General features: G+C 41.9%; 1 protein-coding gene across 1 annotated transcript in view; it reads right to left on the bottom strand.

Annotated features, from left to right (window-relative positions):
• The window catches only part of plxna4 (plexin A4), a 317,535-nt gene that overhangs the window by 51,425 nt on the left and 241,617 nt on the right, over window positions 1-24,493 (bottom strand). Inside the window, exons 11-20 of the mRNA XM_072672908.1 lie at window positions 23,372-23,468; window positions 16,808-16,998; window positions 11,212-11,363; window positions 9,390-9,507; window positions 8,634-8,770; window positions 7,431-7,598; window positions 6,258-6,351; window positions 4,514-4,750; window positions 3,069-3,215; window positions 1,288-1,522 (exon numbers count right to left, since the gene is read on the bottom strand). Coding sequence (XP_072529009.1) covers window positions 1,288-1,522; window positions 3,069-3,215; window positions 4,514-4,750; window positions 6,258-6,351; window positions 7,431-7,598; window positions 8,634-8,770; window positions 9,390-9,507; window positions 11,212-11,363; window positions 16,808-16,998; window positions 23,372-23,468 — 1,576 coding nt within the window. The remainder of the gene's footprint in view (window positions 1-1,287; window positions 1,523-3,068; window positions 3,216-4,513; window positions 4,751-6,257; window positions 6,352-7,430; window positions 7,599-8,633; window positions 8,771-9,389; window positions 9,508-11,211; window positions 11,364-16,807; window positions 16,999-23,371; window positions 23,469-24,493) is intronic.

Below are 24,493 nucleotides of genomic sequence, written 5' to 3'. Positions count from 1 at the left end.
AGTTTTGTACCTGGGCACAGCACTGTAGCTCCTCTGTGTAAGAACATTTAATCCAGTGCAGGCTGCGGGCTAAATTTACTGTTACAAATGCTAAGGCAAGTATAATGCGTTTTCCCAGCTGTGAAGAACACCATTTGAACTTGCTAAAAGAATTGGAAGTAATCTAGTTCTGGCGCCCAAGGAAGCACTCGGAATGGTGTGTGAGAGGCGAGCAGAGCGTAAGTATACATAGTTCAAACCACACACACTGTTTATAAATCCTATAATCCACACTACACCATATGGACAAAAGTATTGGGACACCTGCACATTCATTGTTTAAGAGTTCATCCTGTTTTTGTTGGAGTAACTGTCTCCACTCATCCCCAAAAGACTGGATATACCCCAAGCCTGGCATTAGGCATGTTGCTAACAGATTCATGGTTGTCTGTTCCAGAGAGTCCTATTCTATTAGCAATTCTTCTCTACAGGCACTAGACAAAGCTGTATGTGTGTGCATTTGCACATCTGTGTTGGTGCTTAAAGTAGCTGAATGCATTCATTATTAGAAAGGGTGTCCACAAACATTTGGACATACAGTATTTTACTTGTTGATTGCACTGCATTTACACACACATTCATTTTGGGTTCTGGACAGAGAAATGTGGCAGTGGTAGCTTTCTGGGTTATTGCTAACATTATTGTGGGTTCGATACCCGGGTCCACTAAGCTGCCACTGTTGGGACCTTGAGCAAGGCACTCATGGGCCAGAGGTACCGACATGGTTACACTTCTCTTTTAAATACATATTCAGACAATATTCAGATACAGGATGTATTTTATGCCTTATTTTTCTTTAATGCTGCATAATCTAACAATATATATCTCCTTTTCAGCTTCAGTTTTCATGATCAGGAGCTTAGTGCAGAGGCGGTGAATAAGAGTTTGTATAGCAGGTTTATAACTGCAACCGCTTTTATCAGTTAAGGTTATGCCACAGATTTACATCTCATTTAGAAAGTCTAGATTTCTTGAAGTTCAGTGTGGCATAAGCTAACTTTTAACTCAGACTTTTCTGCAGAGCTATTCCTTTGTTGCAGGGTGTCAAAGAACTGTGGTCAAGGCAATGTGGCCTGGAGTGCAAGTGCCAACAGCTAATGTGCTCTTGCTGTATGAGCAGGAAAGAAGTTTGCAGACTATTTCAAGTTGTGTTCACTTGTAATTTCTAACACTGTAGGGACTCTCTACGCTGCCATCTCAACAACTTTTACTGCCCTCAGAATCGCTCACCACTTAATCAGCACTCACCTTCTTTACATTCCAGCGCCACTCTGGACTCGAGGTTGTCCATCTGCATCTGCAGGCGTTTGAGGGTCAGGTCGCTCTCGCGGGACTTGCGTTTGTAGGCGATCAAGACGATGACGATGAAGAGGATGAGGAGGCCTCCGGCACCGGCGATGCTGATGATGGCCGTGCTGCTGAGTGGACTGTCAGAGGTGATGTGGACCACGCCTGGAGAAAACTCAATCCCACCCACACGTGCCTGGAGAAAACACAGGAAATATGCATGTTAAACGGACAAGGTAAGTTAGGTTATTGATGCCGTTCTGCTGTACAGCCTGTTTACACTACTTATATGTAATTAGATAATTCTATCATTCATTATAAAGTTACATATTTTTACTGCCATGCAAAACTTCAAACGTCTCCAAAACCGTTTCAGCCAATAAAAGCAGAGCTTATGTTATATTTTTCCCCATCATTCATCCATAAAAGGAAAATCAGCATGTTTTATTCTGAAGTAGAATAACAGGGTTGTGAAATAGGCATGTAAAACTGCAGCTAAGCATTTTGCACCCCAACCAAAGTCACATATATCATAGTTATACATCAAAGAACAACTTTATTCAGCACCTTTAACTTTTAACAGAAGTCACTGTAGAAAGATTGTATTCCATTTCATTTTGGAGCATTTCTATTGGCCCATTTATCATATAATGGAATGAAATTTTGAACACAGTGCAAATAACGACTCAAATACCAATTACGTCAATTGTGCAATTTTGCAATTGTGATGCTACATAGTGTGATGTATTACATAGAGTATACATTACAGTATCGACCAGTTTGTGTCTGTATTTATGACATACTAAGGATATAAAATAAAGAATTCACATATTTGTCAATAAGGCATGCATGCATATATGCAATGGGGGGCCTAGGAGGGTTAGCCTTCAGGAATTTCTATTAAACTATGTTTTCTGTTCATATTTCATTTAATTTAATCTTTCATTAGATTTTTTAATATTCTGTTCTCACTGGGGACACTAGAGTAAGTCTCATAAATCAGAAATGAGATTCTTGTAAAGGCGGTTTGCTCTTGCTATGTGTATCTGTAATCTCTTGTGAGCAACAAAAAGAAATAACAGAAATAAAAAAAAGGTTAAAAAAGGTAAATGCAAGCATATAAAACCTTGCTACTTTTAACAGAGAGATTTTTTTTTTTCTCTAAATAAATACAGTTGCACATCATTTAGACCATGTCATGACCTAATGTAGCGAGCCTGAAACACAGCAGGGAGCTGTGGATCATGCTTCAATGTGAAATAAATCTAAATGCATCGCAAACACGCGCTCACACGCACACACCTCCATAAAGGCATTCTTAAATATGGAGTAAGAGGTGCACTTAAATGCATGTCTGGGCGGAAAGCTGGCACTTTAATGTGCAATTTTAAAGCAAACAAAGATCGGCAGCAGACGGACCCACAATGCCTGCTGTGTTTGTGTGCTTGTGACGGTAAACGGATCTGTAGCTCTGTCTGCCGTTCGTCTGTCAGCAGGCCAGGTGGCGTTTGCCCAGCGCTCCCACTCAAATCACAAATGAAGCCTCTATTAGGTTTTGCCCAGCTCTAATATGTCTTACAGGGATGCTATTTGTTGTCTCTCCGTCTGCCTTTAAAGCCGGACAATAACCACATACACACACACACACACATATACACACAGACAGAGGTTCACTTCACCACTGAAGAAAGAGAATTCCGTGGACGTGATGAATTATCCACAATGCACTATTATTCACTCACCAGAACCTTGTGACGTCCAGTTAGTGTGGGTGACTCACACAGCAGCTGGGTGTCAGATACGGTTAAGGTGCAGGGCTTTTCTCCGATCAGGACTGTGTAGTTCAGCTTTCCGTTGCCACCGGGGGTGGGGGGGAGGAAGTTCCTGCCCTGCAAGCAGACATTCAGAAAATTCATATGAGCAACTGCATGTCAAGCAAAGAACAGACGCTAGAATGGAAAAGACTAATGGAGACTAACAAAGCTTAAACAGTACCAATACCAATACGCCCTCCTATTAGATAAACTACACTGATGTTGGGAACTTAGTAAGTTGAAGCTTTCTGAGATGCTACAACCCTATTATCATTATTATTTGCACTCTGCTACAACTGACTGGTGTGCTCGCTTATTTATACATGCAGCAAATCCTGTCACATGACATCTTAGTCCAAGTTTACTCCAAACCATAAATCAAATAAAAAAAATATATATATAAAAATACCAGACACATAACACACTTCTCAGGTTGCACAAGATGCATGGGCAGGTGGGTAATGTCATTTTACTGCAGGACGTCTGTAATGTTTATGGCAGACCACGCGCCACACGTGATAAGCAATCTTAGTTAAACCACAGACATGGGAGTGACTACTCGATTTACACATCACTGTCACACCAAAAAATCTCTGTGATAGTTTAGTACCTTCTTCCCCGAGAGTGTAGGGGACTAAATTCCTGACTCACTAAAGCTGCCAGAAGCCTGGAATCCCCTGAGACGTCCTTTCGAGTGTCTTCTAGATTTAAATTTTGGGCGTTGTACAACTTGAGCTTTGCCACATTTGCCAATATCTTGAATGACCCGCGATATTTGTGCCATGTATTGCAGGAGTCATTTACTTTTACAATATCACACAAACGCTAATTAGCCATAACATTAAAAACACCTGGCTAACACTATGTAGGCTGCCCTCGTGCAGCCAAAACAGCTCTGACCTGTCAACAAAGCATGGACTCTGCAAGACATAGCCAGCACTAACTTTTACATCAATGTGGGGTAGCCTTGTTCGTGCTTCTGTGTCCAATATGTATATTTACAGTTTACATGACACTCACTTAACACTTACGTTACTCGTATTACAGAGGTGGGCCAACAAGGTGTCAGAAGTCTTGCCTAAGGACCCAGCATAGTCACCCAGACTGGGAACCAAACCACAGTCTCCGACATTGTGTGTATGAACAGGTTCCTTCATTACTTCAAAAGCAGGTGCTAAACATCAGTACATGACATTTCCGAGCAATTCTTTCTGACTGCTAGGGTTAGTGTGTTTGACATGGTCTTGGGTTACGGAGCACAGACAAGCCTGCAGCCTTAATTAACGCCAAATAACGCCATGGCCTGTGCACACTTGTCTTGCCTTGAGCAGTTAATACAAAAAGTACAGATCCATGAGTAAACCTTACAGTACCTTCAGAATAATAGGAGATCCAGGCTTGAGTTCCTGCACTCCAGACGGACTTAGGGGCTCGAACACTGGGTTGGGGTAATAGAGGAAGTTGATGTTCTTGAGGGCCAGCACGGCCTGAACGTTGTCTAGGATGAAGCCAAACTCCTCTGGTCTCTCCACTACTTCCTCCCTGCTTAAACTGCCGGGCAGCGCCGGGGCCTGGCACAGCATGGAAGTGGCACTCAACACCTGGCAGGCCTGTGCAGGAGATGGACAGATAGGTGGATGATTCAGATGTAGTGTAAGTGCAGCTGTTGTTGAGAAGCGGAATACACTCTTTGGACTGCTGTAAATTACAGACTTGCCCTTCTGCAGTGTTTTCCCAAGAACCCTACTACTACCACCAGTATTTCAACCAGATCTTGGGTTTAACCTCATCTTCTCAAAATGGCAGTCTCATGAGCACACACACACATACATTCATACACACACACACACACACACACACACACACACACACACACATCCAAGCCTTCCCCTCAAAGGAGCGCTAAATCATTGGCAGTTTTAAAATGGCTGCTCTCAGCACACCAAGCCTTTGATGTGTGCTGTGATGTTGATGACTCACCGCCACATAACTAACTGAGCTCACCTTCGCTTCCCTGGGAAACACTCAAGACTGTCACCTCTCTCCCTTCCTCTCCTTTCATTCATTGGTTTCTGCTTCCTTTCCTCCCCTGTGTTAAAGGAGCAGGCCAGCAAAACTGCCACTTTCAGGTTGCTGCTGTCTGGCATCAGTCAAATGTGTGTGTGTATATGTGTGAGCCCTACTTTTTACAGCACGTATGAATAAATGTTTGCTGAGGCTCATAAATTCCATCACGCAGCTTTGTGCTGCTGGTAAAACACCCAGGCGGACATTTCAGCATTCAGAAACTTCCCTTCAGAGCCTCCTGGCCATTTTAATTGGTTTCTTCACAAAGCCTGAGCAGTCAGACTGACAAATCCTGAGAGACACTACAGGCTCTCTGCTGCTCCCTCATACAAAAAGGATGAGAGCCGTCAGAGAGAAAATGCTGGAAGTGTCTTCCACGGCTTGCAGAAAGGGGGCGCCATTTCACAGAGCATTTCAAATCGGTCAAGCTCTTTCCAAACTGGTTATGAGAGATGCTATTATGTCCAAAAGAGAACAAGAGTGCCATATTCACAGGCTTTGAAGGGGGAACTTTTTTTCCCCCTCTGCTCTCGTTTTAAGGAGCGGCGTGCCAAGGCCTTATCATATCTCAGCTACAGATGCCGTATGGGCTCGTGTGAGAGATACGGCAGCCAGATAACATTTCGCTCTTTTGTCTCTGCAGACTTTCAATCAGGTCTCGGTGAATGCAAGCCTCCCACGGATCTATGGGCCCATTCTTTAAGAGAGTAATGCAATACCCCTGTCTCCAGTGCTACGGCGATTTCCTCCCTTCTTCACAAAGCAAAGGGGGGCATTGTTGACCCCGTTGCTGGGTCCAGTCCTCTCGCTCTCTCTGTTTCTCTCTTTCTTCTTGTCTTTCATCCTCTCTTTCTCTCTTGTGCGCATTTTCTTTCCCTCTCTCCCTCTCTCCTACTGCTACATTGTTGGAGCCAGCGGTGCGTTCCCTGCATCAGAAGCTGCAGAGCCAATGAAATGACCTGCTAATGGTCCCCATGGTTCACTGACTCCTGTGCTGGTGAAAGGGGAACACGCATCGACCTTGCAGGGTTAAACAGTGCTTGAACTCACGTTGGTCGTCTCCTGGTTGTTGTACTTGGCTCTGATTTGTGGGTTCTGAATGATGTCCAGGTTGGTGCCAGTCACTGTCACGGGTGTGTTCCCACTGTAAAACAAGGGCATGCATTTTCTAGTGAAATTCACTTCTTGTTGAATGGACTGACACTCAACTATACAATCTGTGGTAACATTTAACACTGAAAGCATAAGGTTACAAGAGACCTACATAGGACTTTCATGACAGCTGAAATAAACTTACAAAACATATTCCACAATGGCTTGTTCCATGCAGCATCAGTTGTCATAAGACTTGCTGAAGTGAAGTCTATAGATTTATGTCAGTTGTCATGAAAGATTTATGTAGGTATCATGCAGCCAAATGAAGGCTGTTCTTTAGTACAGTGTTGTCCAATAACTATAACTGTAACAACACACCGTAAAAATGTAAAAGCAGGCCAACTTAAAATGATAAAATAACTGATTACAGACCGTTTTCTAAGTTAACTCTCCCAATACACGTTTTTTTTTTTACTTCTGCATCTTAGTTTGGTCAGCATTGATAACTTTACAAAATGAGCTGCAGTTTAAATTGCTTATTTGTTTCCAGTTTATTTGTAGGCCCAAACTTTCTGTCCCCAGTTTGAGAGGCTTTTAACAATGTAGCTTTGAGCTTTGGAATTTGGGAACTTATGTTCCCCTTACACGTAATAAGCAAGCAGTTAGACTGTTGTGCCACCCTGGAGCTGTTAAATACACTACATAAAAACCCAGTTCTGAGTAAATTTACCGTTCTGGATTCTACGTTTCTTGGACACAGATATGTACATGGGTTCACAGATCAAGAGTGGCACAGTCTCTCTCTAAAATGTATTGTTGACTAAAGTGCAGTGAGGGGAACTTTTATCTAAGCTAATTTGAGCTAACTCCAAAAACGATCCATAATCTATACTTTATTATTTTAAGTCAGCATGTCTGCATCCTGTAAATGCGATGTCCAGCCAACACTACATCTACAGTGCCCTATGTTGTCTGACCAAGCAGATATCAAGACAGTTGGTCAAAAGATTAGCACATCATCCAGCAGATCCAATGAAGGTAAAGAGGGCTATACCTTTGCACACTATTTTCATCTTTTGCATTGTGCATTGAATCTGTGTTTGATCACTCTCTATGAGGTCGACATACCTGAAAATGCTCCATTCCGGTTCCAGTTTGGTTATAGTGGGGTCTTCCACATACTCAAACCTGAGGTCCTTCTGGATGTGGGCCTTGTCCACAAACACAGACACGGTCACGTTGCCGTAGCCTTGCGTGGACGCGTGGGAATGGCACGTGATCCACTGACCCCCTCTCCTGAGTGATCAAACACACACACATTATGTCATTCACTCTGTCTACGGAGTGCATTATAATAAGTAAGACATGTCCCTTTGTCACTTGTAATGACTATGTTTAGTGCGGCTGTTGCTGGCAATTCAAGAGGCTCGTACGGCTTTGTATTTTGAAGCTTCTGCTGAAGAGAAAAATGAATTCATAACATGCTGCAAATGGTGACCTCCAAGTTCATTTCACCACAGAAAAAAGAATTTTGAAGACTACCAACAATTAGACTTGAATCGCTGCCATGTTGCCATGCATTGTTAAGCAAATTGTGTAGGGAAAAAGTGCTGAAAGACAGAGACATCAGTGCAAACCGCCAAGGAGCTAAATTCATTTTTTGTTTTTGCTGTGGAATGGCACGTTTGCAGTCGTAGCAGAAACATGGTGTGATTGCTATTGACATTATTGATTAGGGATCAAGCACTTGCCCTGGTCTTAATGTCAAAATTGATCGAACCGTCCTTGCTGTTTTACGACACTATTGCCCACTGACCCCTCCTTCTCCCCACTGTAGAATGATGTAGTTGAGCTGGAGTGTTGGTCAAGGGTGTCCAGCTCTGGTGTCCAGAGTTTGGTAAATTCCCTGTTGAGATTTCCTTTAATAAACTTAGTAAAACCACTACTTACATTATTATCAATAAACAGATATCCAGCACAACTTTCCTGAATTTCCGCACTGGTTCTTAGTAATACTTGGTCTGGTCAATTAGTCACAATTGTCCAAAACTCCTCCTTAACGTTGTGTGAATCATATTTGCAGCTACTTCAGAAAACTGCAGGTTTGTTGGAAGTGATAGCTGCTAAAGGGGGATGTATAGGTTGCTAAATGTTAATTTCAAGTCACTTACTTTTTCTAGCCTGCACTATGGATGATAGTACTGCAAGGCAAATCTTGCCAAATTTGAGGCCTTTTATAGTGTGAGCAGAAAAATCATCCAATCCCTGTGCTGGACTCCAGCCCTCTCAAACCACAATTGGACACTCCTGGTCTTAGCAGTTGGACATTACCTGTGATAGGTACACTTCTGGTCCTTGAACATGATGGACACGTTGCTTCCGGCGTCTAGGTTGCTGCCCGTGATGTTGACGATAGTGCCCCCAGACACTGGCCCCCGGCTGGGCTTTAGGGCCATCAGTTTGGGGACCTGCGAAGGGTGGAGGTCAACTGAAATTATCTAATACAGGCACTTACTGCATGCTAACAGAGGTAAGGCAAAAACCCTTGTAAGCTTTTCATCCTTGTTTCTTTCTCATTCTCTCCATCACGCAATAATTTCCTTCTTCCTCATATATATTTTTTTAATCTCCTCCTTCACCTCAGATCTTATAATCCAATTACGATATCGTATAAGAGCGACAGAAGCCATTAACGTATGCATAAAACAGATAACGGGGCACATTATATGAGGCTAATGGGGACGATTACACCGCAAATCAATAGCCCTGTCCACGTTCCTCTGATTTAAGTGTTTTCCATTGGCTTGAGGAAAGAGCAAGGTTTTACGGCCAGCCTCACCGCGTGCGCTCCCACATTCATAATCACCAACCCGATCTCTCTCTGTGATAACATTATGACTTGCGCATAAGGACGACCGTACGGCCGAAGTCTTAGCCCTTTATTAGGTTGGTGCACAGTAAATCCAAGAGCACTTAACCCAGTATTGGCAAAAGCGTTTAATTACACGGCCATGATTAGGAAGTGCCCGGCAGTCTCTTGGTCTCGCCTGACTGGGTGTAAATCACCATATTAGAAGCTTAACTCACCACAAAGTAGTAGTACTTTGATGACTTGGCCATGAACTCGGGCTTACACTCTCCGACACACACTTGAACGTTTCCGGCGTACTGGCTCTTCTCCGCTTTACCCATTTCACACACGATCCTGAAACATGAGTGCACACATTGAATACTTGACAGCCCACACGGTTTCACACAGGAACACACATCCTCCAAACAGCTGAAACCTAAGTTTTATCCCTCCTAGACAACCATACAAATATAAATTGTTAGCCAGCTCAGTCAGTCATTTCAGAATGGTCTGGAGTTCAGTTCATTATTATGGACGCTCCATTTCTTAATACAGTGTCTACTACTAATGAGCTGAAACTTGTGAAAGTCCACATAACTTGTGCATTATGCAGCCAGAAACTGATTCCAAACTTTTGAACTTCCATATCTGCATGAAAATGGCAGTATATAATGTGAATCAAATGTAAAGCAAAACCTCAGTAATACCTTGCAGGTTCCAAGGGTTAAATGCAACAATTTGCTCTGAAAAGCACTTCTTTTGAGCACATTCTGCTATGTCTGCTGTGCTTCCATCAGTATGTATAGAGGAAAGCTGGGGAGTTAAAAGGTTAATGCAGTCTCTAATCCATCTCTCCTCATTCTGTGACAAACCAAAACTTATCAGACAATACTGTAAGAGGCTTATCATAGCTTCGGACAAAACACATGTGGCGGCACTGCAGGAGTAGAGAGAGACAGCGAATGAAAGAGAAAGTTTTTTTTCTCCTTCCTTTTCTACTTTTTTTTTTGAGGTCAGCGTAATAATAATGTAATAATAATTTCTCTTCCCTCAAACAGCCGGCATGGCTCCTCAAATCCTCGCCGAATAACACGTAATTATCTCCTCTGTCCTGACCTGGGATTAAAAGTTGCTTTAATACTTCTCTCTGCCTCCACTCCTGATCTCTATCACCCACTCAGAGCCCACACAGGGATTAAGGCAGTGCCTGGCTGGTTTGTCTGGGCTCATGCTGTACTGAGGAACAGGTAGACATGGACAATCAAGGCTATATGACCTAAGGCTAAATAAAGTACAGCAAAACTTTTTTTGGGCTACATTTTAAATGAATGAATTATAATAAAACATTAAGTAAATAAAAGGTATTCTGACTTGTGAGAGGGATTGTTTCTTTGCTCATTCTTCCCTGCAAAAGGCTTCTAGTTGTATGTGATTCCTGAACCATTTAAATGCACTGTTCTTTTAAGGTCAATCCACAGGTTTTTGATGATATTACAGTTGGGGGGGCTGTGAGAGTCAACAGTGCAACACCACCCGGAGTCTGATAAATCTTCCTGAAGAGTGTTTGCAGTTAAACAGGGATTTTTGTTTGCCTTTCTAACAACCGTTCAAGAGGGTCCGAAAGTTCTCCTGGGCTTCCAAACCTCAACTTGACCTTCATCATTCACACTAGCTGCCATTTCGTAATTGCATTATAAACTACCTAAAAACGCTTTGCTATCTTATAGACGAGGGCAGTGTTTACTCAACCCTGGTCCTGGAAGCACCCTGCCCTACACATTGTAGTGCTTTCTGTGCTGCAAACCCACCTGCTATAACTAACTGCAGGGGGTTTGTTAAAGCAGGGAGTCCACTAAAACATGCAGGGCAGGGTGCCTCCACCAAGAACCAGGATTGAAAGGTTGAGAAACACTGGCCAGCTAATAAGAGGAGCCTGTGGTTGAATGTTGGGGCAAGATATACATATATATATATATATATATATATATATATATATATATATATATATATATATGGGACGTGTGCTTTGCATTGATATCTCAGTTTGGAGAAACTCACTGTTCTGCCGGGATGTATCCCTCTGGGACAGGCGTACACTCCACTTCTGCCACTTTTACGCTGCCCTGGATCTCGTGGAACTCCAGGCCCAGGTTCTCCCCCCGGATTGTCACCAGAGTGCCCCCCTCCCGCGGCCCTCGCAGGGGGGTGATCTGCAGACAAGGCCCAAAAACCAGCATTACACATCTATAAACAAGCATCATCAAAGCTCTGATCCAAACAGAAAACAGCACGCGTGCTCCCCACCCCCTCTGTGATCACCACGGTTGGTACAAGCCAACAGGAATTGGAAGATGACTCAGTACCCACTCTCTGCACCTGCTGCAGTAGGGTGTGTGTGTGTATGTGTGTGAAAATGTGTGAGCTATTCGCTTTAGCAGGATAATTGGACCTCTCTCTGTCAGAGCTACAAAGCCTATGTGCTTACAAAGAATAATGATGAGTTACAGGGCCAGCTGAGCCTTGCCTATAGCAAACAAAATATACATATAAATAAAAAATACTGCTGCAGTCATTTCTAAAAACAGACTGTACTGGCGAAAATACAGACACCACTGCACAAAGTATTGCACATAAACTGAGATGAGAATAAAAGTTGAAAGGAATCAAAAGATAAGAGGAATGGTAGAGTTTGACCAGTGTTTAGCAAACAGTGATCAACCACCACATAAATGAACTAGACAGTGAAATGCAGAACGGTTGCACGGTGGCTAGACTGTTGCTGTGTACTCACAACATAGATTAAACTGATCCTATTGCTATGGTGTTGCTAAGTGGTTGCTAATGCCAGGTTCACATTACATGATTTTAGATCTGACTTTAGAGGTTGCAGACAAAAATCTCAGGTCGGAGGTAAATCGCCACTCACTCAGCACTGGCTTGGCCGCAAAGTGTGAACTGCTGAAAGAGGTGATCTGAGAGCTCTATATAGGGGTATCTGAGGTAACTGCTGTGGTGTCTTGGGTTGCTGGGGTGTTGCTTTGCATTGTGCAAATGAATTAGTCTACTGATAAAAGCAGTAGAGGTTGACAAATGGAGACCTACCGCAGGACACTTATTGGTATAGCATGATGAGCTTGTCTGGGTGGGAAACTGAAGCCCAATCCGTCTTTTTTGAGCGCATCTTATCTTTTATCTTTTCTTATCTTACCTCCAAGACAGCATGCAACATCTCAGCAGTTCTCCTTGATGCATTAAACCTGAAATCCTGAGAACTTAATTGACAACTGATGCTCCAATTCCTTCTAGGACTGGACTGAAGCCCTATGCTATCTTTTGCTGGTTCCCAAAGCACGCACTTTATGAACTGCAGTCATGTGATAATGCTCCACCAGCTACTGAGTCAGATTAGACAGCTCCCTCTGCGCTCAACTATGACTGGTGTAAATGACAGCCTAATGCTTGCCAAAGCACTGCGTGTGTGAGACAATGAGGCTGGAAAGGAAGTGAAATTACTATCAAGAATTTCCATTCTTGAAAGTCAACGAGACAGATCACACTCTATCAGCTGAGCTTTGATCTGTCCCAGGGGTCAGAGCTTCTCTGCTAGTGTACGCACCGCTGTGCTATTTCCCCAATCGCAGGCCGTCTATCACTCATCCTGGACAGCCTTTATACTACATCCCAAAAAGAAACAGCCATCACTAACTGCACTGCTGCTGCTGTCACTGGGTGCTCATTTTTAACACAGTGATCACATTGTAAGGCCAGCTATGTGTCTTGAACAGCACTCTCTACAATAAAGCTTCAAAATATCACATGATAAACAATGCCAGAGAATGTTTCCACTAATCATTTGAACTGAGAAGTGAAACATCTTAAATATGCTACCACAGTACATATGGAATCATTTATAGCAGATACTGAATCAATTATAGTAGATTCTGAATGACTTCTAGCTGTTACTGAATCATTTATAGTCTATCATGAATCAATTATAGCAGAATCTAAATTATTTACAGCTGTTACTAAATCATTTATAGTCTATCCTGAATCAATTATAGTAGATTCTGAATGACTTCTAGCTGTTACTGAATCATTTATAGTCTATCATGAATCAATTATAGTAGAATCTAAATTATTTACAGCTGTTACTAAATCATTTATAGTCTATCCTGAATCAATTATAGTAGATTCCAAATTACTTACAGCTGTTACTGAATCATTTATAGTCTATCTTGAATCAATTATAGTAGATTCGGAATTACTTACAGCTGTTACTGAATCATTTATAGTCTATCTTGAATCAATTATAGTAGATTCTGAATTAATTTATAGCTGTTACTGAATCATTTATAGTCTATAATAATATATTTATAGATTAATGCAATTTTTAATGCCACTTTGAGAAATCTCTAACACTGTTTTGAGCCAGTTCACGAACTTCTAATGGTTGTGTGTATTTTACACAGCAGTGTTTTCTGATGAGATCGCTATCCACTATAGTAAAATACCACTGCTAACCTAATGCTAATTACTGCTAGCATTCTGTTGGTTCTGTCTCGGTCGCTGTGTGTGAACTGCTGAAAGAGGTGATCTGAGAGCTCTATGTAAGGGTATCTGAGGTAACTGCTGTGGTGTCTGATAAAAGTGAGGCATTTAATTTTCTTGTGTTCAAGAGGTTGACAAATGGAGACCTACCAAAGGTACCAAAGACGATTCTGTTGGTTCTAAGCTAGCAGTGTTGTTTACTCCTACAAAGGGTTTACTAAGCTCAGATATTTGTAGAATTTCATGTTTGAAACAGACAGTCAAGTGGCATCCTTTACTTTGTATGCTGAAGTTTTACAGTGGATCCTTCAGTAAAGCCTAACTGAACATTACTGGAATACTTTTACTTCATATACACACCATGTAAATGTATACTGTATGACAGCAAACAGTACATACATATATGTAATTTGTAATTAGAAACATATATGTGTAGCACAATCCTAGTGTAGGTTCCCTCTTCTACAATGATGAACACAAAAGTGGCTTGAGTGCTAATATTTCTTCCTAGTGGAGAATGTTCAGACTGCTGAAAATGACTTTATAATGACCCATAGATACTCTGATAATCATTTGAATAGCAAACCACAACCAAACGTTTGCTAATAAATTTAAACTGTAAATAGAACAAAATAGATTTTCTTGTTAAGTGACTAATCCTTTTTAATTAAGTAATCATGGAAACAATGTAGTAAAGTAGAACAACTACAAGCCTGTTAGGGGAAGGAAAACAAAGCAGTTCTATGAAAATGATCCAGTAACTTGAACTTACAAAGAAAGTCCATTAAAATGTTAAACGAAACGGTAAAAGAACTTAATGCAGAATGGGTGTTTAATTATCGGAAAGGACACTATGGGAATTAAAAGGACATTCAGCAGAAAAAAAAAAACGCCTAGGTACCTCCAGGTTGAAATCGTTATAATAATGAAAGGATATTAGATGAACCCTTTGAGCTTCAGGTAGTTCTCATTCAAGAGTGACCTTGTAGAAGTGTATGTCTAAAGCATATGCATGTAATCTCTTCCTAATCTTACTCACAGTCCATAACTGGCACTCCTCCAAGGCCTTCTCCACACATTTTAGACTTCGTATTGAGTGTCTGGCTGCTACAAGCTCACAGAAAAATGCTGAAGATGAAACACTGAATACTGCTTGTGTGGTCTCAGGTTTGATTATTTGAGACAGGATTTTGTTCTAGACAGAGTTTTATAGTAGCTGGACGCGGAATAATAGACCCACTCGATACCCTAATGAAAACTCCACCGAGAATAATCTCCAGCTTTACAATGCACACAATTAACAGCTATCGCAGTGCATTATGGCGCTTTCCCCCCATGATAAGCGCAGAGTTCGCATCTGCCGAATGAGAGAAAGAGCGAGCGAGGGAGAGGGAGAGAGTTGTCTCTTTTCATTAGAGGATGATTAGATTTGTGACTTTGACAAGCTAATTGATGGCTGGTGGAGGAAAACACTTAATCATCATCCACTTCTACTTCAACTAAAGATTCTCAGTCTGAGATGTCACTATAATGAAGTACATTAGAATGCAAGGCGACCTCAGACAGACGGTCCTAAAAAAGGGGGAACAGACAAAAAAGGACATGCTTAATCAATTCAATCAAATCCAATGCCAGTCGGAATTGGCCGTGTATCATCCCATCATCAGTGCTATTTTTTAGCTTTATTAATCCAAATTTCCCCTGGTTTGAGAAACGTCTGAGCAAAACTAACGAGAGTAAAATGCTGTGATTAGCTACACTCTACAAAATAAAGATGTGGGCTCTGAGTGGCTCGGCGGTCTGATGCGCTGGCACTATGGCCCAGGGGTCGTGAGTTTGATTCCCTTGCTTTGACATCAGCGGCTGTAGTCGGAGAAAGCACAATAAGAGCCCGTGCACAATAAGCACAATAAGCACAATAAGCACAATAAAGTGCCCGTGCTCTTTCCAGGTAGGTGGATGGTGCTCTTTACCCTCATCACTCTTAAGCTATGCTGGCAGACCCGACGCTTTCCTCCAAGCGTTTTGGCTGCCTGGCACTGCCACATTGGCGGCGGGTTGAAAAGGGGACAACATTTTAAAAATGGATATTAAATAAATAAATAAATCAATTAATAAAGGTGCTACAAAGAGTTCTTTAAGGGATATCATAGAACTGTGTGATGATGGTAGTGTGAAGAGCCTATAAGATAGTCTTCACACATACATCTCTATTATAAAAATGGTTCCTTATGGAACTAAAATGGCATTAACATTGCAAAAAAAGTTACGACAGAAACAACATATATTGGCATCATCTAAAACAAATATCACCACCCATGCCAAGATCTGGCCAAAGAAAACAACACTAGCAGCTGCTCTTGACACAGCAAGCTCAGAAACAAGTTCCAACACTCTTTTGCTTCAGGACAAAACATAACAGCCAGAGAAACTGGAACAAACTCACAAGAAATAAAAGTGTTAAAAAGCCAGGCCTAACAGATGTCACTGCAGACTACCTGACTGAGGTAAAGGACATTAAACACACAACTAGCCAAAACATCACAACCTCCTGGCTAATATTGAGTAGGCCCCCCTTTGTGCCGGCAAAACAGCTCTGACCCCTGAGGCATGGTCCCCAAAAGACCTTTAAAGGGGTCCTGTCGTGTCTGGCACCAAGACGTTAGCAGCTGAAGGTACTATGAAGTTCTGTACAGTATGGGTGGGACACTCTTGCACAGCCTGGACCCTTTAACTAGTTGACTGGTTGTCCTTCCTCTAAACACTTCTTACTTTTACCATTCTAACAAGATAATCAGTGTTATTCACCTGTACTTTACCTGTCAGTGTCACCTGTCACCTGTCAGTATAGGCACAAAAGGTGCAGTCTGTAAGAATCAACACAACAAGCAGTCTAGCAGAAAATGTAAATTCTCTGAGAGTAACCTGTGCAGACTAGTTTTACAGGTGTGCTTACACCTAGCTTTTCATGCCGTTGAATCCGACTGTGATCCTATCACCGAAAATGCATTTGTGAGCTTAATTAGTTGAAATGCTGCAGCAATAAGATTCAGTTAAAGACTCCTGACCACCAGAGTTTTGGTCAGAGGCATATGCGCATCCTTACCTTGGTGATCCTGGGGTGTGTGCACTTGCTGTTGATGCCATTGTGCTCCAGCCACATGCTTGGTGGGTAAGGGCAATGCTGCTTGAGTGTGCACCTCTTTTCAGCTTTGCACCATACACAGCCGAACAGGGGGTCCGCTTTCAGGCACAGGCCGCAGCTCTCCCTTCTGGCGTCGCATTTATACAGGTGCACTGCAAGTACAGAGAGGAGAAGAGCATCAATATAGGTCCTGTATGGCTGAACTGCAGATAATGCTGTTGTATTCCTATAATCTTCCAATGAAAACTTTTTTTCCTGGACTAGATTATGACACCATGCTCCAGTGGGCAGGAAAAAGTAATATTAACCAACTAGAAAAGTACATTTTCCAAAGAAACATGGGTGTGCAGTTTAAGTGGCTCCCACTTTCAGGCAACTGCTAGGCTGTTCCTATGTGCCCATTGAGGTGAAATCTACTATAGTGCTTTCTATAGTATTTCAGGTAGGTGGTTGATTTAGTATCCAGGGTGTTGCAAGATGATTGCTATGGTGTTGCTAGGTGGTTACTATAGTATCCAAGTTAATTGCCATGGTGTAAATATAAGTAGTTGCTACAGCATTTCTGGTGGTTGCTACTGTGTTGCTTAGTGGCTGTTAGGAAGTTGCCAGGGAATCCCAGTTGTTTGCTATGTTGTCTCCCCAGTTGGTTGCTGTGGTACCCCATGTGGCTGGTTGGATGTTACTAGCATATTTGTATCATGAAGAGATTAGAAGGGTCCAGAAGTCTTTGCATCTCATGTATTACTTCAGGAAAAATGTCTGATATGTCCAATCAAAAGCTGTATCCAACCCAAATTAGACAGAGTTACACCAAAAACTCTGGAGTTTACATTTATATTTAATGTTGGAGTTGGAGTCCAAAGGCAAGTTAGTTGGCCAAAAATGGACAGAACAGTAACAATAACAACAATAAGAAGAATATAAGTAGATAACTACATAGTTTTGCAATGCACAACCATAATAAAAGTTAGGATAATAAGACAGGAGCTTAATCAACAAAAGGAAGGAACTCCCAGGGGTGTAATCAAGCTGGCCACTGAGTGAATAGACTTTGATGTGCAGCCAGCACAGGAAATGACCATTACTGGCGATGACTGTTAATGATTATCACATATTAGCTAATAAACATTTGCAGTCTTTTTAAAAGGGCCCCTTTAACTACATGTAAGGCCCATGAATGCCCCTCTAAAATAATCAGACGTCTTCAGTCTTCAGCTCTTCTTTTTTTTCTCCAGCTGACTCCCCGCTCTGAAAACCACCACTTCCCCGCCTCTGCTTGTCCCCTGGTACAAAGTTCCGTCGCCATGGCAACCAGACAAGCATTTTTAATTGCCACGAGATGCTCCTGTGATCTGTCCATCAAATTAGGCCCCCAGAACCGCAGTGGCTCAGCACACGGCTAGCAGTGTGAAGCACGCAGCCGGGAGGAGAAACTCTTCTACCCTCCGCTCCTCCTCTGCCTAAATTAGCCTGCCCTTCATGGAGGCACAGACACTGCCACACACACACACACACACAGACACAGCACGGGCACATTAAAACCTTTTTCACCATGCACAGGTGCTCCTAATTGTCTTGTGATGTGTCATTTGTCTTTTTTGTATGCAGCAGTGCTCCTGCCATGAAGGAGCTCAGAAATGCATCAGCGCCAGCACTGGTTCATTAAAGGCACAGTAAGACCTTAAATGGTCGTGCAGCTAACAAGACCCAGTGTTTTGCTACCTATCTTTCAGCTGTAAATGTTGACAGTTTTGTGGGACTAGAGACAGCTAGAATTAAATATATAGAGTCTAAAGCAGAGAGACACGTTGTCACAATGCTAGCAGAGCTAGCATCAAACATAGGCTCAATTTTTTGCTGTCTTGGGCCGTACAACAATGTCAGAATCTGCTTGAGTTAGCTTGTCCCTACAGAAATATAGAGTGGAAGAGAATATGAGTGGTTATCATTAGCATGGAAGGGATATGCAGTCGCATCTGTATAGGCTACCTTCCCTTCCAATATTGTCTTCTTGCTAGCAAGTGGGCTATTAACACAGAAAGTTAGGAGCTGTAAGCATGTAAAGCTGCCAGGCAAACTGGCTGATTCCCTTTATTACTGATGACTTGACTGCTGAAAACACCCCCAGGTGAATTCTGGGAACCCCCAGATGAACAGAAGCATCTCCACTGCTCCCTTACTGAGCCTGCATTTGATGTACAGAGGGTAAGCAGAACAGCTACATTCCAGGCTTGGCAGAGCATCACCCAGAAAAGAAATCCAGTGGTGGGTCTTTTGGAAGTCAAGGCTACATGACAATGTCACGATGATCTCATACAGATCTGTCAATTCTGGCCCAGAGTAAAGATACTATCCCTTTTAATAATTTTAACGTCTATATTTACCCTAAAACCGACCATAATCTTTGGCCAATGACTATATCGATCTGTATGAGACGAGATCTGATGATGATAAGTGGTGGATTTTTCATGGATTTTGTCATATTGTCATATTCAAGGACTGAAGTAGATATGGTCTGAACGAGAGGCTTGTGAGGGGCGCAATGAAAGTCAAACAGTCTCCCTGACTTATGCTCCTTAAGTTACAGACAAGCCTACCACCTGTCATCTGATGAGTTCAAAATATCAAAGATGCACGTACTAATTGGTCCTGCTTGGAAGACGTTGCTTGCAAATCAAACCAACTGCATGTCTCATCTTTTTAGCACCAGCGATTCGAACTGGCTAATTATCTCTGTTGTTCAGCAAGCTGCATGTGTTTTGGTAACAGTCAAGTGAGCTTGTGAATATTTAATATCACACCCACACGATCCTCTCCCATTTGAAAATAGCAGAATAATGGCCCAAAAATAGCTGAACCCGTCTTGAAACAACACTGCTCCTTTGTGTAAAATCAAGCACTCCTTTAAAGTCTGTGAAGACTGCTGGAGACCATAGATGGGTGTCTGCTTTGCTCTGTTCTGCATTAATCTGCATATGCGAACAACTTAAAGGTGCCTTAGAGTGGAAAACTGTGTTTACCATGGCAAAACTGAACTCTCTAATGAGAGTTCGGTACATGGCAGTGACATACCTTGAACCTCAAACACTGTTCCTCCCACATAACCAAAACAGAGCTGTAAAACAGGCTAATTCCAAAACCCCAAAACTGTTACATAACAGTCTTGATTCATTATGCATACACCTCCAAAATTTACATAAACCCCGCCCACTAGAGGAGCCCTGCTAGCCCTAGTCAAAGCTGGTGAAGCAGTAAAACGCACTGGCTAAATTGGGGAAAACATGGTGTTCAGAGCAGGGGTGTGCTCAAGCACACCTGAGTTAACTAACCTGTTAATTTCCAAATATAGAAGGTCTGTTAGAGAGAACTTGCTGGACTTGCTGGCCCCCATTGCCCACCTCTGCTCCAGAGGCTAGTTCTTGGAATATGAATTGCTATGCAAACCAGGATTAATGACCGTAGCTTTGCCTGAGCCAGTGTCCCCAGAATGGAAGCTCAAAATCCGCCTGTTATGAAGTGAAATCAGAGGAAGGGAGCATGTGCTGGGCTAAAAGCTAACCGAGCAGACTGCCAGCTAACTGCACACAGTTCTTATAGGGTACAGAGAAGCAAGCAGGAATAAATACAAAATATAATTACAATATTTTTATTACAGTGCTAAAACTATGCCATGCTATGCTTCATGTCTCCTGTGATGCCCACTCTGTGAATGGAAAACCTAACAGTGGTGTTAATAGCCCTGTAAAAACCATGTCTACCCATTCTATAGCAACTTTAATAGAAACCATAATAACATAACCAAAAGTTGGACTTTTGAAACAGATTCCATCTTTGAATTCTGCAGAAATGAAATGACATTTCCACGAATCAAAGCAATTATATGCATCATTTGTTGGAATCCTGTTCTCTGGAACTTGCTGTATGCTATGTTAGTATTGACAAAACAAGAGAATGTGACACTACAGATCAAAGCTGACGTGAGGAAAGTAGGAGTCACTCCTGACACTGCTTTGAATTATAAAGCAGACGCCGATGGTGTAACTGCGACTATTATCTCAGCAACACCACATGGATCAGACATCGCTTCACGCTGCATAACACTTAGGAGAAGACGTGTGCTTTTATTTTTTCTCCATTATGCCTTTGTAACACATTTAAAAAATACCTGAAATGGCAGCTTGTCGAAATGTGGCAGGATTAGTATTGAGATAAATTGTACAATACGGTAGCTATACCCATGTACTTTGGATCACTAGTGAATAATGCTGCAGAACATTACAATCATCGCCAGCAAACTGGTAGTCTTTAGTCCTACCAACCTAGAAGACATCAATAGATCCAGCTCCCTCAGTAAGACAGCTCTTGGATCCTTGGTGTTTTTATTTTTTACAGCTACAGCTGCTACTTTCTGAATGCAAGTTTTGCTTCCCAGTTCTATATTATATAATTATATTATATATAATTATATAATATTATATTTAATTTTAGTATTAATATAATTAATAAGGACCTGGCACTGTTACTGCAATAGCTGAAGACTGGATCTCATTGTTTCTGTGCTGTTTCATGCTATTTGTCTTTCTCCTACCTTAAGCCAAAGTGATCCACAGAAAAATGATTCCCTTACAGGGACAATGCATCTACTACTGATAAACTAGTATTCTTCTACTAATACTACTACTGCTAAACTACTATTCTTCTACTAATACCACTACTGCTAAACTATTACTCTACTGCTACTAAACTACTACTCGACTATTACTGCTAAACTACTAATAAACTACAATGTTGCTATTACAAAACTACTGCTATTACAAAACTACTACCAGTGCTAAACTACTACTACTAAACTACTACTAGTTCTAAATTACTACTACTGCTAAACTACTACTACTGTTAAACTACTACTGCTAGATTACTAGTACTGCTAAACTACTACTACTGTTAAACTGCTACTGCTAAACTACTACTACTGTTAAACTACTACTGCTAGATTACTAGTACTGCTAAACTACTACTACTGTTAAACTACTACTGTAAAACCACTACTGCTAAACTATTTTACTACCACTATATTACTACTGTTCTACTACTACTGCTAAACTACTACTGCTGCAGTTACTACTACTATACTACTACTGGGCTAAACTACTTACTGCTAAACCTCTGTTCTACTACTACTGCTAAAGTATTACAGCTGCTGCTACTACTACTACTACACTACTACTAGTGCTAAACTACTATTATTAGTATGTTATTGGTACTATAGCTGCTAAGTGCTACTATAAGTGCTAAGTGCTACTATACAACTAGTGGTGCTAAACCGCTTGTTAAGAAAAGGAACAAAATGGCAGTAGGAACAAAAAGTCCAGAGAGCAGAAGCTGGGGATTAAGTACCCCCATGTCTATGATTGGTCCAAAGAATCTGCTGGAGCCAATCATTTAGAATGTTGCTTCACTGTGCATTCGCTCACACATCTGCAATTCCAGCACAGGTTAGTTGACCACTTCTAAAATCTGTTGAATAATTAGCCCTTAGGTTAATTATAGTAGGTTAATAAGTGAATAAAGGGCCCACAGAGTTCATAGGGTTTAGTGGTTTCAGGGGGTTATGTTAATTACACTGGGTCTTTATAGGAGTAGGTGGCCTTGATTTCTAGATGATTGTAGCACATATACAGAACGACACTGCTGACAGTTCACTTCAGGGGAACTGGGAAGGCTGTTTCACATGTAAGTCATAATCTACCTCTAATGAGTCACATTACTGCACCAGTGTGACTGCAGGGGTGAGTGTTAGCTTATATATTGCTCTCTTCTGAAGTGTAACTAGTGATGGTAAACTCTGAACTGACGTGTGGCTTTGGAGGACACCTTCTCTCTTTCTATCCGATTTCCTTCCCTCTCTCTCTCTATGTCTCTCTCTCTCTTTCTCTCTCTCTCTCTCACTCTCACTTCCTCTCTCGACTGCTGTGGCTGACAGCAGGTGGCTAAAGATCAGCTGTCTTAACCTGCAAATCTCTGGGAGACCACCTAACAGGTGGGCACACGCCGCTGCTGCTACCCACAGGTGTGTCTCTTTCTAACACACACACACACACACACACACACACACACAAACACACACACACACCAGCTTATGACTTTATAACGTTATTCCGGCCCTCAATCCTGTGAAAGACAAACATGAGGTGTGAACTTCAGAAAAGAAGTAGGAAGAATAAGAGAGATGGAGAGAAGGAGAGAGAGAGAGAGAGAGAGAAAGGGAGGGAGTGAGGGAGGGGGAGATCAACAGAAAAGGAGGAAAAGAAGAAAGTGAAGAAAGGTGTGAAACTAACAAGGTAGGTAGAAAGAAAAGGTGTGGAAATGAGAGGCAGAATGAAGTTGAGATGTGCCAAAAAAGGAAAGACTTGACTTTCCAGCACAAGCTCTTCTGTGAAGGTCAGACGATGGACAAGGCTGGCCTGTTGCCATGGAGACAGGATCCGAGAGCAACGGCTGTGGTGGTGGATCAGGAGGGCTCACCTTTGTTTTGGGTCGGATTGTCAATGCTAAAGTCTCCATTCCAGATGACCGTCAGGTCCACAGGGAGGCTGCTCATTTCCATCCCATCATACGAGTACTGAGAGAGAGGGAACGAGAGAGAGAGAGAGAGAGAGAGAGAGAGAGAGAGAGGAGCAGTCAGGACACTTGGAGTAATTGTGTTCAGCTGGATGAAATCTTTTATCATCATTTTTGGCAAGAGAGCCAAAATCAGAGAGAGCTCCAGGAAGGACTCTTCAGTCGACGCGGTGCTGATGAAACAACAACGTGGAATCACACAGTCTCATACAGCTCTCATAGACACACATACTGACTGTCCTATTCTGTCTGCCACAGATATGACAACAGAATCAACCCCATGCTGACACCCAATACAATCAAATGTACCATACTCCCACCCCCTTTACCAAATTGCGCTCAATAAGCCAAGGCAAGTTTGGTGTCTGAGGTTTGTTTCTTTAGCCTTGCACTGGAGCTGCGAGGTGAATGTAGCTCAGAATTAATTGAAGCTTACACCCTACATCAGCACACATTTATCTCAAACTGATTTGTAAATATGGACATCAGGATGCTTCTAGACAGCAGGTGCTACTATTGTGAGCTGTGCAACAAACTTTATTTTATAGATTGCAATACTGAAGCAAACTTACAGGCAGGAACTGTCTGTATAATATTGATTGTAATATTGTAATAAAATAGATATTTTTAAGATATATTTAAGATATTTTTTACAGTGGAGGAAACCATGTAAGCAAGCTTACTGCCCTTATGCAAAAATCAATTTACTGATGTTTTTTATTATTAATTGGAAAATATGTGCACTGTGTTTTTATTATGATATACTGGGAAATACAGTGTAATGCAGTACTGCGCAGAGGTTTTAGACACCTAAGTGTCAGGCCCCTGCGATCCCGGGCTGCCTCCCACAGGCCCATATAAGGACTTCTTAGAGCCACAGTAGTGTAGTACATATCACAATAACTTAATCATTTCAAAAGAAAGTCAATGAAATTTTATTATTTTTGATGTATTGGACCAAGTCAAAACTGCTCCTTTTATCTCGGATTCAGATCCGTCTGCTCCTATTATACATATGCACACACA

The sequence above is a fragment of the Salminus brasiliensis genome, chromosome 2 (assembly GCF_030463535.1).
Source record: "Salminus brasiliensis chromosome 2, fSalBra1.hap2, whole genome shotgun sequence".
NCBI classification, from domain to species: domain Eukaryota; kingdom Metazoa; phylum Chordata; class Actinopteri; order Characiformes; family Bryconidae; genus Salminus; species Salminus brasiliensis.
The sequence above is the reverse complement of the archived record's forward strand: the minus strand, read 5'-3'. Positions and strand labels throughout refer to the sequence as shown.